General features: G+C 42.5%; 1 protein-coding gene across 2 annotated transcripts in view; it reads right to left on the bottom strand.

The window, feature by feature from the left end:
• Window positions 1-15,885, bottom strand: part of LOC140727934 (desmoglein-2-like) — a 63,010-nt gene that overhangs the window by 6,422 nt on the left and 40,703 nt on the right. For both annotated transcript variants that reach the window (XM_073045927.1, XM_073045937.1), the window contains exons 13-16: window positions 14,214-14,438; window positions 12,091-12,327; window positions 6,940-7,079; window positions 4,582-4,896 (exon numbers count right to left, since the gene is read on the bottom strand). In XM_073045927.1, coding sequence (XP_072902028.1) covers window positions 4,582-4,896; window positions 6,940-7,079; window positions 12,091-12,327; window positions 14,214-14,438 — 917 coding nt within the window. The remainder of the gene's footprint in view (window positions 1-4,581; window positions 4,897-6,939; window positions 7,080-12,090; window positions 12,328-14,213; window positions 14,439-15,885) is intronic.

Below are 15,885 nucleotides of genomic sequence, written 5' to 3'. Positions count from 1 at the left end.
TGGATTTCTGAGTTGTGAACTGTCCAAGTTACAAACAGTTCACAGGAACAGAGCCTTGTCAGAACCCAGAGTGTACCTGACCTGTACACCACTCTTGAGCTTACCCCAAAACCAGAGTTGATCCTGTGCATTATTCATCAAATCTCTATCCCTTTATTCCCAAACGACCATCATATTCAAAAATTACCTGATATTTGCCAAGGACCTGCATGATGCCCAGATTAGAGAGCATGTGTTAGGAGGAAAGGTTGAGTGAGCCATGCTTCTCTTTGGACCAAAGGTGGTAGAGAGGTGAATTGATAAATGTCTAAAGATGGTAAGATGCACAGGTAGAGTGGACAGCCAGCACATTTCTCTCAGGTCACAAATGGTTAATACAAGAGGGCATAATTTTAAGGTAATTGGAGGGGAGTATATGGGGGCGGGGGGGCGGGAATGTATATACAAACGCGCACGTGCGCACACACACCCACCCCTACCTACCGGCCAGGGTGGTGGTAGTTGCTGATACATTAGAGACATTTAAGAGACTTTAAAGTCTTTTAGAGCAGGAGGGGGAAGGCCAGATTGATCTTGGAGTATGTTAAAAGTGCTAGCTATATGATTGAAGTACATTGCTAATTGTATGAGCAAAGTTGATTGAAGGAGAATGCCTTCCTTCAGAGTCATATAGCAAGGAAACAGGTCTTTTGGTTTAACTCATCATTGCTAAGCAAGGTTCCCATTTCCCACATTTGGTCAATATCTCTGTAAATCTCTCTTATCCACTCTCCTTTAAAGGTTATCGTTGGACCTATCTCAACCACTTCTTCTGGCAGCTCATTCCATAGATTTCATTAGGAGTTTGAGGAGATTTGGCATGTCAACAAAGACTCTAGCAAATTTCCATAGACAGCTTCCTGACTGGTTGCATCACTGCCTGGTATGGAGACGACAATATGCAGGGTCACAAGAGACTCAACCAGATCCATCATGGTACAACCCTCTCCACCAACAAGGACATTTTTCAAAAGTGGTGCCTCAAGAAGATAGTGTCCATCAGTAATGACCCTCACCATCTGGGACATGACCTATTCTCATTACTACCATCAGGGAGGTGGTACCATCAGGGCCTGAAGATGGCGACGCAATGTTTTAGAAACTGCTTCTTACCTTCTGCCATCAAATTTCAGAACAGTCCCCGAAACCATGCAGACCAACTCATTACTCCTCTTTTGCATTACTTAACTATTACATCAAAACTGATCAATAAGCTTCAAGATCTTGGCTTCGATACCCCCCTGTGCAATTGGTTCCTCCACTTCCTCGCTTGCAGATCCCAGTCAGGCAGCGCCATCTCCTCCACAATTTCCATCAGCACAGGAGCACCACAAGGCTGTGTGCTCAGCCCCCTGCTCTACTCACTTTACACTTACGTTGCTCAGCAATACCAATACCATATTTAAATTGGCTGATGACATCACTGTCATTGGCTGAATCAAATATGGTGATGAGTCAGCATACAGGAGGGAGACTGAAAATCTGGCTGAGATGTGCCACAATAACGCAATGTCATCAAGACCAAGGAGCTGATTATTAACTTCAGGAGAAGGAAACCAGAGGTCCATGAGCTAGTTCTCATCAAGGGGTCAGAGGTGAAGAGGGTCAGCAACTTTAAATTCATCAGCATTATCATTTCAGAGGACCTGTCCCGAGCCCAGCACACAAGTACAAATACGAAGAAAGCAGGACATCACCTCTACCTCCTTACAAGTTTGTGAAGATTTAACATGACATCTAAAACTTTGACAAACATCTGTAGAGGAGAGTACATTGACTGGTTACAGCACAACCTACGATGGAAACACCAATGACCTTGAATGGAAAATCCTACAAACAATCGTGGATTTGGCCCAGTCCATCATGGATAAAGCCCTTCCCACCATTGTGCAATGAGAGTATTTGCAGGAAAGAAGCATCCATCATCAGGGATCCCACCACCCTGTTCATGCTCTCACTGCTGCCATCAAGGTGGTACAAGAGCCTCAGGACTCACACCACAAGGTTCAGGAACAGTTATTATCCCTCAACCATCAGGCTCTTGAATCAGAGGAGATAACTTCACTCAACTTCCCTGACCCATCACTGAGGGCACAACCTACGGTCTCACTTTCAAGGACTCATCTCATGTTCAATATTCGTTGCTTATTATATTATTTTTTTCTGAGCTCAAGCTGATACAACTTGAAGTGCAGGCATACCCAAACACACTCACTTCTCAATTACCAATCCCCTCTGACCTCTCTTATTAAGAAGGGATCTTTACCTATAGAACTACCACGATTGGTTGATTAGGTATTTGCATTAACAAGGTGTACAGCTGTACCTAATAAAGTGGACCCTCTGTACGTGCTGTTCTTGATGTTTATTGTGTATTTATTTATTATTAGGGTTTTTGTATCTGCACAGTTTGCACACTGGTTGACTGCCCTGTTGGGTACAGTCTTTCATTAATTCTATTATGGCCATTAGATTTATTGTGTTGGCCTGCAAGAAAATATGAAGATAGGTGGAGGGGCAAGTACTGATGAGGAAGCAGAGAGGCTACAGAAGGATCAAGACAGATTAGGGGAATGGACAAAAGTGGCAGATAAAATACAGTGTTGAGAAGTGTATGGTCATGTACTCTGTTAAAAGAAATATAAGCACAAATTTTCTAAATGGAGAAAATTCAAAAATCTGAGGTGCAGAGGGACTCGGCAGTCTTCGTGCAGGACTCCCTAAAGGTTAATTTGCATGTTAAGTCAGTGGTGAGGAAGGCTTATGCAATGTTAGTGTTAATTGTGAGAGGATTAGAATATAAAAGGAAGGAAGTAATGTTGATGCTTTATAAGGCACTACTGAGGCTTCACTTGGAGTATTATGAGCAGTTTTGGGCTGACTGGATGTGCTGACATTGTAGTGGGTTCAAAGGAAATTCACAAAAATGATTCCAGGATTGAAATTCTTATCATATGAGGAGCATTGGATGGTTTTTCTGGGTCTGTGCTCCATGGAATTCGGTAAAATGAGGGAAGAATCTCATTGAAACCTATCAAATGTTGAAAGGCCTCAATAGAGTGGATGTGGAGAGTTTGTTTCCCATGGTGGAAGAGTCTAAGACTTGAGGACACAGCCTCAATAGAGGGAATTCATTTAGAACGAAGATGAGGAGGACACTCGTTAGCCAGAGAGTGCTCAATCTGTGGAATTCATTGCCATAGGCGGCTGAGAAGGCCAAGTGACTTGGTACATTTAAGGCAGAGGTTGATAGATTCTTGATTAGTCAGGGCATGAAGGGATACAGGGAGAAGGCAGGAGATTGGGTCAGCCATGATGAAATGGCAGAGCAGATTCAGTGGGTCAAATGGCTCGATCCTACATCTTATGGTTCAAAACGAATCTAATGGTTGCACTGTATAAGGTGACACATGTACTTCGATAATAAATTCACCTTGAATTTATTAAAAAATGTCTTGCACTGTATTGTCACAAAAGGACAAATTTCACAACAGCTGTAAGCGATAATAAACATGATTCTGGTTATAGAAGTTCTCTGGAGCAGGCAAGGTTAGACAGGTATTACATCAAGGAACTCCCACACCAGGTTAGGTGGTAACCAGCATCTTTCTCCCAGGATAGACACATTGAATACTGGAGGACATACAATCAAGGTGGTGTGAGTTTTACTTTAAAAGTGTGGGACAAGATTTTTTTTTAAAGTAAGAAAATTGGTAGATGGCTGCACTACACTGCCAGAAGTGATCATGGGAATGGCGTATTCTCATTTTATTATATATTTAACCATGAATTGTTGAAGATTACGAAAGTATTGTTCAATGTAATAATTGGAATTGGTTTATTATTGTCACAGAGATACTGAAAAGCTTGCCTTGCAGACAGTTCATGGATCAATTCTTTACAGTGCGTTGAGGTAGAACCAGGTGAAACTGTGACAACACACAATAAAGTGTAACATCTATAGAGGAAGTGCAGTGCAGAGCGACAATAAGCTGCAAGACCATGACGAGAAACTGAGGTCAATAGATCCACTCAGCATTGCCTCAAGCATTCAGAAAATGCTTCTGCAAACAAAAGTTTCTCTGTAATGCAAGAGCAACAGAAGTTGGAGATGTGTTGGGAATGCAGAAATGAGTTTGTATGTTCTCCCGATGAACGCATGGGTTTCTTTGGGGTGCTCCCATCTCTTCCCACAGTCCAAAGGCACACCTGTTGGTAGGTTAGCTGGCCATTTTGTCCTGTGATTAAGCTCGGATTAAATTAGGGGATCGGGGGGGGGGGGTGCTGGAAGGGCCTATTCTACATTGAATCTCAATCACTAAATGATAAATCTGGCTTTGGAGAAGTTTGCAGAGAAAAGAGCATGGGGTTTTGAAATTAAGGATGAGAATTTTAAAATCCAGGTGTTTCTGGACCAGAAGCCAGTGTAACTAGCAAGCGCAAGGCTACTTGGTGTTTATAGTGTAAATGGTTAACACTGTATTCACTCTAAATAAGTAGCTAATACCACATTGCTTAAAATAACATAAAGTTCCAAAGTACCTCACTGATGTAGGAATCCATGAAGTCCAAAAGTGCACCTTCAGACATTGTTCCAATCCTGCCATTCTCCATCACACCCATATTCATATTTGGATTCATGTAGGAAATGAGATATTCATCTCCTTGGTTATCGACTCCTTCCAGCATTGCAGGATTGCCCACGGGATAGGTATACACCACTTCACTGGAATTCATGTTCAAAGGAAGCACATTGTGCATGGTACCAGCTCCTCCTTTCCTCCCGTCCATCTCGCTTGGGTAAGTTCCTACTACTGTTGCATTAGTAGCTGCACTGACTGGAAGCAATGGCATGTGCTGTTTGGGAGGAAAAGCACTGGTCAGTGACTATCCTGGCAAATCCATTCAGCTCCCAGCTCGACATTGCGCCAAGTACATACTTGCTGAGTGGTGAAAGCATCCAGTCCCGAATGCAGAGAACACAATGAGCTCACCCACAACATCCAAGACAGGGTGGAGACCTCAGCTGACAATCCCTGGTGGTGTGCCCTGATGGCCTCAAGGCTCATTAACAACACTGAGGAGGTACAGAAGTCTGAAGTCCTACACTCAATGATTCAGGAACAGCTTCTCCTCCACCACCAGATTTCTCATTATTCCTCTTTTTTTTTTTGCACTGTTTAATAATTTATAGTCATTTCTATGTTTTTGCATTGTACTGCTGCAACAAAACAAGTTTTCATAACATGCCAATAATAATAAATCTGATTCTGATAGTTATTTCTGATATTCAGGGTCTTTTATAAACTTATGAAAAAAATTAATATTGATAAAATACAATGAAATATTAGAGTCACAAAATAACTCCAAGTTGCCAGATTCATGCCAAATGAACAGGTTTACCACCAGTGCACTTCAAAGTGCTCACTATCAGAAAAACATTAGAGAATCCGAGAAGATGTCAAAACAAGCTTGTAATTTTAATTCGAGTCTGATGAAGGACCAGGGACATTAACCGTTTCTCTCCCTGCAGATACTGCCTGAGTGTTTTCAGCATTCTCTGTTCAGATTTCCAGCACCAGTACTTTAATTTTGATACTTCTTCATTTATTATTTTTATACACACCATGACTGACACTAGCTTTTTTTAAAAAAAAAAGTTTCAGGTTTAATTAATCATTAGATTCTAAAATTGTCATGTGGGAATTGCATCAGTGTCTTCCTTCCTTTCTCGCTAATCTTCTTGGACCTTTTGATCTCTGCAATCCCTCAATTCTAATGTTGCGCTTCCAGAACACTGCCTGCCTTTCCAGTAACTTTAAAACCACCATGAAAAATCAAAACATGCTCAGTCTTTTTCAGAGATGGCATTGAGAACTTCAAGATCCTAAGATTCAGGAATATGCAGAAGCTTGGTTGAAGTGGTGGATGAATCTACATCATCTCACAAACTCTTGTTCCTGTCTGTGGAATAGTCTGCAATTCTCATATTAACCATCTCAGAGTCCACAGAATTGGGATGGAAGCAAGTTATCCGAGATCCTGAGGGAAATGTCTGTGTAGATTGTACCAGTACTTTAGAACATACACAGCAACAGGTCATTCAACCCACGATGTCTGTGTGGAGCATTATGCCAAATTAAACTAATCCATTCTACCTGCACATGGTCGATATCCCTCCATTTGCTGCACATTCAGGGTGTCTGTCTTAAAAGATTTGAATGCTGTTATTGTGTCTCATTCCACCATCACCCCTGTCTGCCTATTCCAGGCACCCACCACTTCAAAATAACTTGTTCTGCATAGCTCCCTCAAACTTTCTCACCTGAAATACATGTCCTCTAGTATTTGATGTTTCTACCAAGGGAAAAAGATACTGACTGTCTACCGGCACCTCTCATGGTTTTATAAACTCCTATCAGGTCTCCTCTCAGTCTCTGATGTTCTCGAGAAAACAACCAAGTTTGCCCAACTGCTTTTTCTAGCTTATATGCACGAATCCTGGTAAATCTCTTCTGCACCCTTTCCACGTCCTTCCTACAATGGGGCGACCACAATTGTATGCAATACTCCAGGTGTGGCTTAACCAAGGTTTTAGACCAGAGACACAAGGTTCTGCAGCTGCTGGAAATATGGAGTAACACAAAACATTGGAGAAACTCAGCAGATCAGGCAGCATCTAAGGAAGTAAGAAAATGAGACCCTCTCTGATGAAGGTTCTTGTCAGAATCATCAACTGTTATTTTTTCTCCATAGATGCTGCCTGACCTGCTGAGTTCCTCCAGGATTCTGAGGACTTCAGAGGTGCTGAAGTCCTCAGCACCTTTATACTTCCTACTTTATTAAAAAATGGTTTGATTAATGACGTACAAATATAAAACATAGTTAACAAATACAGACCGTGTCCCTTTCTCCTCCACCCTCGATGTTCTTATTTTCCACAGTTCCGAATGTTTCAATGGGTATTTGTTTGAAACCACTAGCTCCACCTATTCCTCCTCCAAGACCAGAGTTGCAGAACAGTAACAGCAGAGGAGCAACTAAGGATAAACAATTTGTTCAGGGTTAGTTTTGAAATTCCATAAATTGCATACAATTTCAGCTGCTGAAGCAAATAGAACAGAGAATAAAGAACACAGAACAGTACAACACTGGACAGGCCAGTTAGCCCACAATGTTATACCGATCTTGATGCCAATTTATACTAAATGCCCTCTTCCCATACACAAGCATAACAGAACCACGAGGCATAGGAGCAGAATTAGGCCACTCGGTCCATCAAGTATGGTCCACGATTCCATCATGGCTGGTTTATTATCCTTCTCAATCTCATTATTTTGTCTTCTCCCATAACTGTTGAGGTCCTGACTATCCAAGAACCTATCAACCTCTGCTTTAAATATCCTCAGTTACCTGACCCCCATAGGTGCCTGTGGCAACGAGTTCCATAGATTCATTACACCCTGGCTCAAGAAATGCCTTCTCATCTCTGTTCTAAATAGATGTCCCTCTCTTCTGAGGCTGTGGCCTCTAGTTCTAAACTCATGCACTATAGGAAACATCCTCTTCACATCCATTCTATCTAGATCTTTCAATATTCCATAGGTTTCAATGAGATCCCCCCACCCCCATTTTTCTAAACTCCAGTGAGAATAGGCCTAGAGCCAAACACTCCTCATACATTCACCATTTCATTCCCAGAATCATTTGTGAACTTCCTTTGGACCTTCTCCACTGCCAGCATATCTTGTCTTAGATAAGGGGCCCAAAACTGCTTCAAGTGCAGTCTGACCAATGCCTTATAAAGCCTCAGCATCACATTGTTGCTCTTGTACTGCAGTCTCTTGAAATGACTGCTAGCATTGCACTTATTTTCCTTACCACCAATTCAACCCGCAAGTTAACCTTTAGGGAATCCTGCACATGGACTCCCAAGTCCCTTTGCACTACTGATTTTCGAATTTTCTCCCCATTTAGAAAATAGTCCATGTCTCTTTCTTCTACTGAAGTTCATGACCAGACACTTAACCACAGTACGTTCCATCATCCAGATCTTTGCTCATTCGCTCAATCTTCCAAGTCCTCCTGTAGACTCCCTGCTTCCCCAGGGTATAATTCATCTGGTTCAGGTGACCAATCTACCTTCAGACCTTTCAGCTTCCCAAGCACCTTCTCCTTAGACATAACAATTAGAGGTCTCTTCTGCCCACTGACTCTTGAACTTCCACAATGAAGACTGCAACAAAATAGTAAGTTCGTCTGCCCTCTTTGCCCCTCATTGCTACCTCTCCACCATCATTTTCCAGTTGTCTGAAATCCACTGTCACTGCTCTTTTATTGGAAAATTGTATTTATTGGAAAATTCCTTTGGTATCCTCTTTTATATTATTGACTAGCTTACCTTCAAACTTCATCTTTTTCCTTATGTTTGTTTTTTAAGTTGCCTTTTGCTGGTTTTTTAAAAACATCCCAATGCTCTAACTTGCCACTATTTTTTGCTATATTATATGCCCCTCTTTTGCTTTTATGCTAACTTCGACTTCCTGTGTCAGCTGCAGTTGCCATATCCTTCCTTTAGAATGCTGCTGCTTCTCTGGGATGAATTAAATCTGCATCTTCTGAATTGCTCCTAGAAACTGCAGCCATTGCTGCTCTAACTCATCCACCTAGTTTGTCTTCCAATCAACTTTGGCTAGCTCCTCTCCCTCATGCCTCTGCAGTTCCTTTTACTCCACTGTAATACTGATATATCTGATGAACTTCTCAAACTGCAGGGTGAATTTTATCACATGATCACAATCTCCTAAGAGTTCCTTTACCTTAAGCTCTCTAATCAAATCTGGTCCATTACACAACACCCAATCCAGAACTGCATTTCCCTTATGGGCTCAATGACAAGCTGCTCCAAAAGTCATCATTAGCATTCTACAAATTCCGTCTCCTCAGATCCAGTGCTGAATTTCCCCAATCTACCTGCATACTGAAATCCTCCATGTCCATCATAACATTGCCCTTACTACATTCCTTTATTTCCCATTGAAACTTGTATCCCACATCTTGGCCACTGTTTGGGGCTTGTCTACAACTCTCATCAGTCTTTTTACCCTTGCAGTTTATTAATTCTACCAACAAGGATTCTACATCATCTGATTCCATGCCATTTCTTTCCAAGGGGTTGATTTCATTTTTAAAAAAAAATAACAGAGCCACACCATCCTCTCTACCTACTTGCCTGTCCTTTTGATACAAGGTGCATCCTTGGACGTTAACCTTCCAACAAGATTTTCTTTCAGCCACGACTCAGTAATGCTAACATCATACAGGCCAATCTAGGACTGCGCTACAAGATCATGTACCTTATTCAGCCCTGTATTTGTCACCCTTTATGATTTTGCCCCCATGTTACACTTCAATTCAAGTTTGCCCTGACATCTGCCTGTCCTTCCTCAGTCTCATAATGCACTGTACTGACTTGTATCCCATCCCTCTGCCAATTTAGTTTAAATCCTCCCCAACAGCTCCAGCAAACTTGTCCACAAAGGTATTAGTGCCCCAAGGGTTCAGGTATAACTTGTCCTTTTTGTACAGGTCATACTTTCCCCAGAGAGGTCCCAATGATTTACAGGAATCTGAAACTCTTCCCCCTGCACCACTCCCTCAGCCACATATTCAATTGCACTATCATCCTGTTCCTGTATCAACTAGCATATTGTGCTGGGAGTAATCCTGCTCTTCAACCTCTCCCCTAACTCCCTATACTCACTACACAGGACTTCTTCCCCTTTTCTACCCATGTCATTGGTACTAATCCGCACCACGACCTCTGGCTGCTCCCCCTCCCGCTCGAGAATGTTCTGCAGGCACTCTGAGATGTCCTGGACCTTAGAAACCAGGATGATGTGTTGTCTCCCAGGTGCTCTTTCGCTGCCACAGAATCTGCCGTCTGTCCACCCCCCAACTATCCAGTCTTCTCACACTATTGCTCTGACTGACTCTACCTTTCCCTGCTGAGCCTCAGACTGGCTACAGCACCGCTTGTCTGGCGGTTGCTTCTGTGCCCTGATTGGATGCTGCTGCAGGGGTGACCCAAGTGTATACTTGTAGGTGAGTGGAATGGCATATTACCCTCATGGCATATGACAATACACAGTCACATATACACAGACACATATGGTACCGTGCTTAAGTCTTAAGCACCCTAGATATTTTATATGGCTTTCATGGAATACTGATCTCAATATCGAGGCTGTCTGGGATTACCTGGAGAGACAGAAGCAAGCAAGACAACCAAAGTCTGCAGAAGAACTGCAGCAAGTTCTCCAAGATACTTGGACAAGCTACCAGTTGATTCTCATCTAAAACCGCAAGACAGAGTGCTAAGAGAATTGATGCAGTTTCAAAGGCAAAAGGTTTTCACACCAAACCTTGGTGTGCTTGGGATGCTGAAAGGTCTGAAGGTAAATAAGTCACTAGATGGACTACACCCAGTGTTCTGAAAGAGATAGCTGAAGAGATTTGGAGGCATTAGTAATGATCTTTTGGGCATTATTAGATTCTGGAATGGTTGAAATGTCACTCCAATCCTCAAAAAGGGAGGGAGGCAGTAGAAACAAAATTACAGACCAGTTACCCTGACTCAGTGATTGGTATGATGTTGGAGTCTATCATTACGGTTGTGTTTTCAGGATACTTGGAGGCACATGATAAAATAGATCAAAGTCAGTATGTTTTCTGACTTGCCTAACAAATCTGTTGGAATTCTTCGAGGAAATAACAGGCAGGATAGACAAAGGAGAGTCAATGGATGTTGTTTATTTAGATCTTGTCAATGACTTGGATAATGGAATTGATGGCTTTGTGGGCAAGCTTGCAGATGGTATGACAGTAAGCTGAGTAGCAGGTGGTTTTGAGGAATCAGGGAGTCTACAGAAGGACTTAGACAGATGGGGAGAAAGGGCAAGTAATATCAGATGGAATATATTGTAGAGAAGTGTATGGTCATGCATTTTCTTAGAAGGACTGAAGGCCTAGATTATTTTCTAAATGGTGAGAAAATTCAACAGAGTGCAATGGGACTGGAATCCTGGCACAGGATTCTCCAAATGTTGACTTACATGTTTAATTCAGTGGCAAGGAAAGCAAATGCAATTGTAGCATTCATTTCGAGAGAGCTAGAATACAAAAACAAGGATGTAATGCTGAAGTTTTACAAGGCATTGGTTAGACTGCACTTGGAGTATTACAGTAGTTTTGGTCCCTTACGTAAGGAAAGAAACGCTTGCATTGGAGACTGTCCAGAGGAGGTTCATAATAATAATTTCAGTAATGAATGGGTTAATGTATGAGAAGAGTTTATGGCTCTGGACTTGCACTGGAGTTTAGAAGAATGGGTGGCGGAAATCTCATTAAAACATATTTAATACTGAAAGGCCTAGATGGGGAGAGGACATTTTCCATAGTGGGGGAGCCTAGTACTAGAGTCACAGCCTCAAAATGGAAAGACATGCATTTACAACAGAGTTAAGGAGGAATTTCTTTAGCCAGAATCTGTGGAATTCATCGCTTCAGATGGCTGTGTCATTGCTTCAGGAGGTCAAGTCATTGGGTATATTTAAAACAGATCAATAGATTCTTGATTAGTCTGGGCATCAAAGGTTACAGGGAGAAGGTTGGAGAATGGGGTTGAGAGGGTTAATAAATTAGCCATGATAGATTGGCAGAGCAGACTCGATGGGCTGAATAGTCTAACTTTGCTTCTTATCTTATGATTTATTGTCCAAGTATTATAATCAAACCAGTCTCAATCACTTCCTCTGACAGTTCATTCAATATACAGACAACCTTCTGCATGAAGAGCTTTCTCCTCTGATCCCTGTTAAATCTTTCCCGTCTGACCAGAAACCTACACTCTCTAGTTCTTTACTTCCGAGCACCCACACTATGTCCTTCATGATTTTATACACCACACAAGTTCACTTCTCCATCTCCTGCGGTCCAGGGAATAAAGCCCTAGCCTATTCAGCCTCTACCTGCTGAAACAGTTGAACTTACGTAGCAACATCAAGGCCCCAAAAACCATGAGCCCGATGGCAGCTGCACCCAAGCGGGCACTGTTGCCTCTGACAGCATTCGCCCTTTCTGAGCAGGTGGGTGAGTTGCTGGTGCACTCGACGACATGGACCTCTACGTTCTGGACCTTTCCAGATCCTTGATGGTCCTCGACCTTCAAAGGCACTGTAAATGTTCCTGGCCACAGCTCATGCCGAGGCTGGAGTTCCATGCTGGTATCTATGGGAGACGAAGACAGTAAAACAAAGCTGTTAACATTTTATTTTACTGAAGGTATTTTGCTGGGACTGTTTTCTCTGAAGTGCTGAGACTATTGGCCATTTTCCCTGGAAGGTAAGAGACAAAAGGTGATCTTATTGAGGTTTATAAAATAATGAGGGGCATAGGCAAGATAGGCAACATAGCCATGGTCTTTCTTCCACCCCCTCCCCCCCCCCCCAGGGTAGAGAAATCTAAAATTAGAGGGTTTATCAAAAGATTTGAAGTCCTTTCCTCCACTCAGATCAATATTTGGAACAAGCTGCCACAGGAAGGGTAGAGGTCTATGCAATTATGCAAGTTATAAGGACATGAATAGACCCATGGATGGGAAAGTGGTCTGGGTGAACTATCTGACCCGGTCCAAGGGCAAAGGTACTGACCCAGATCAGGGAATGTACAGAGGGATTTAAAGGGACCCGAATAAAGATGGCAGAGACAATTATTGCAGGGAAACTAATGGCAAGGAAGAAGTGACCTCTGCACACAGCCATCAGTTAACTGAGGTTCCCAATCAAATGCTGTAAGTTTGAAAGGCCAGCCAAAGGGCATTCTGTGTACAGTATTTGGGTTTTTAGTGGGAAGTGGATGCTATTCATTAACGTGAGAAACAGGTTTGTTACAGATACATTTCAAAAAGAGTCAATGGCATTATAGCACAAATTCACAACAGAAGTACAGAAACAAATTAGAAGGAGTAGGCCACTCAGCCCCTCAAACCTCTCCCACCATTCAATACGATCTGGCCAGAGCTAACCCAGACTCCTGTGCCAACTCCTCAGAACCCCAGTTTTTTCCCATATTCTCAATAATTATCTACCACCTTAAATATATCCAATGATCCACTCACCTCGGGAGGTGAGGGGTGGGGTGATGTGGTAAGAGATTTCCAGAGGGTCGCCACCTTTAGAGAGAAGGGATTTCTATGCACCTCACTTTAAAGTGACCAGTTCTACATTCTGTAGCTAGTTCCCCGTTTGTGACCTTTCAGCAACCTGTTGAACTGGGTGGAGGTGGAAATGGGGGCATCAGCGTTCATGAAAATTGCTTTGCCAGTCCAATATCTGGCCTGGCCTACAAATGTACATCATCAGCATTGTTGGCCTTTGAATGCGGAGTGGAGACACAAGACTCTGCTCTGTGCTCCAATACCCCACATCCCTGCACATAAACAATTACCTGACCACTAACTCCCCCCGTCCCCAAAGCCATCCCCAAAAACTTCCACCCAAAATAAAAAAACTAAAAGTGGAACTCAAACAGAAGCTCCGCCTCAACAAGTCACATGCTCACATTGTTAAGTTGCATGAACAAGTTGGGCAAAAGAGCTTGTTCTTTGATTCCATAGAAACCATTAAAAGAATTCCGAAGGATTTCCCCCAAGCCAATTCCTGGAATGGGTGGAGTCTCCCATCAGAGGCATGTTTCTGTGTGTTTTTATTTTGAGATTCAGAAAAATGAGAAATGACCTACTAGATCTTAAGAGGGCTTGACCAGGTTAGGTTTGTGTTAAGATGCAGGGATGTGGAATGTGTGATGTTACTTTCAGGGAACTATGTACCTGTGCTCTTAGATCTCACTGCTCTATGACACTCCCCAGAGCCCTACCATTCGCTTTGAATGTCCTAGCCTGATCACAAATTAGAACACTTCTCATTTATCTGGTTTGAACATCATTTGTATTCCTCAGCTGATCGAGAACCCCCATGTAATTTTTGTTTTTTTTAAAAAAGGGACCAAGACTGCACAGTATTTCAGGTGTAACCTCATTATCACCCAGAATACTTGTAAATTGAGGACCAATTCCAACTAAATTGAGGACAATTCAGCTATGAAATAATTCTTACCATCTCTGCGTAAAATCCTCCATTTATCAGCAACCTCAGGTACATCATCGAACTTAAAGGTAAAGGGGGCACCATTTGGATAGGAGTCCAGGTCTTGTGCAGTGATGGTCAATGCTTTGGCTGTGTCACACATGCAGGGCTGTAGGTTTTTAATGATGGGGATGTTATCATTTTCATCATGTACCTCAATAACCACTGTCCCAGTGGAAGTCTTTGGTTTGGGGCCTGTGAGATAGAAAAGAAAGAAATTTTAATTAACAATCTGTAGATATGCTGAAGTATAGAGTCATACAGCATGGAAACAGCTCCCTCAGACTAACCTGTCCGTGTCAACAAAGATACCTACCTGAGCTAGTCCCACATCTCTCCAAATCTTTCACATGTACATATCTAAGTGTCTTTTAACCTTTGTAATTATACCCTTCCACAGGCAACTCATACCATACACCCAGCTCCCTCTGTGAAAAACTTGCTCTTCAGATACCCTTTAAATCTTTCCCCTCTTATTTTAAACCTACCCCGCCCCCAGTTCTTGATTCCCCAGTCCTGGGGAATACAGACGGTGTGTGCATTTACTCTCATGTACTTCCATAAGATCACATCTCAGTTTCCTACCCTCCAGGGAAACAGTCCCAGCCTTCCAGTCTCTCCACATAACTCAAGTCCTCCAGTCCTGGTAACATCCTTGTGAAATCTTTCTGCAAACTCTCTAGTTTAATCACATCTTTACTGTGATTAAGTTAAGAGGGTACAGTATGGTGACCAGAATTACCCACAATATTCAATGTAGTCTCACTAATGTCCTTTATAAGTGTCACAGGATGTCCCGACTTTTGCAGTCAATGCCCCTTCTAATGAAGACAGCCATGCCATACGCTTGCTTCACCACTTTGTTGATGCATGTCACCATGTTTTAGGAACTAGGTTTGTGTACCCACTCTTCTACAACATTTCCCAGGGTTCTGTTAGCTACTGTGCAAGTCCTGCTAAACCTCCCAAATTGCATCGCTTGCCCCAGTTAAATTGCATTTACCATTCCTTTGCCCACTTTCCCAGTTGAGCTTGAGTTTCCAGTTGACATGGGCACCATAGAGTTAAATCAGCAGAGAAACAGGACCTTTGATTCATCAGAGCCAAGCTGACCATTATCCATACTGCTTACATTTACCTACCTTCAGTTCTTCTAGATAGATAGATAGATACTTTATTCATCCCCATGGGGAAATTCAACTTTTTTTCCAATGTCCCATACACTTGTTGTAGCAAAACTAATTACATACAATACTTAACTCAGTAAAAAATATGATATGCATCTAAATCACTATCTCAAAAAGCATTAATAATAGCTTTTAAAAAGTTCTTAAGTCCTGGCGGTTGAATTGTAAAGCCTAATGGCATTGGGGAGTATTGACCTCTTCATCCTGTCTGAGGAGCATTGCATCGATAGCAACCTGTCGCTGAAACTGCTTCTCTGTCTCTGGATGGTGCTATGTAGAGGATGTTCAGAGTTTTCCATAATTGACCGTAGCCTACTCAGCGCCCTTCGCTCAGCTACCGATGTTAAACTCTCCAGTACTTTGTCCACGACAGAGCCCGCCTTCCTTACCAGCTTATTAAGACGTGAGGCGTCCCTCTTCTTAATGCTTCCTCCCCAACACGCCACCACGAAGAA

This window comes from Hemitrygon akajei, chromosome 1, assembly GCF_048418815.1.
Source record: "Hemitrygon akajei chromosome 1, sHemAka1.3, whole genome shotgun sequence".
NCBI classification, from domain to species: Eukaryota; Metazoa; Chordata; class Chondrichthyes; order Myliobatiformes; family Dasyatidae; genus Hemitrygon; species Hemitrygon akajei.
This window is presented reverse-complemented; position numbering and strand designations above follow the sequence as displayed.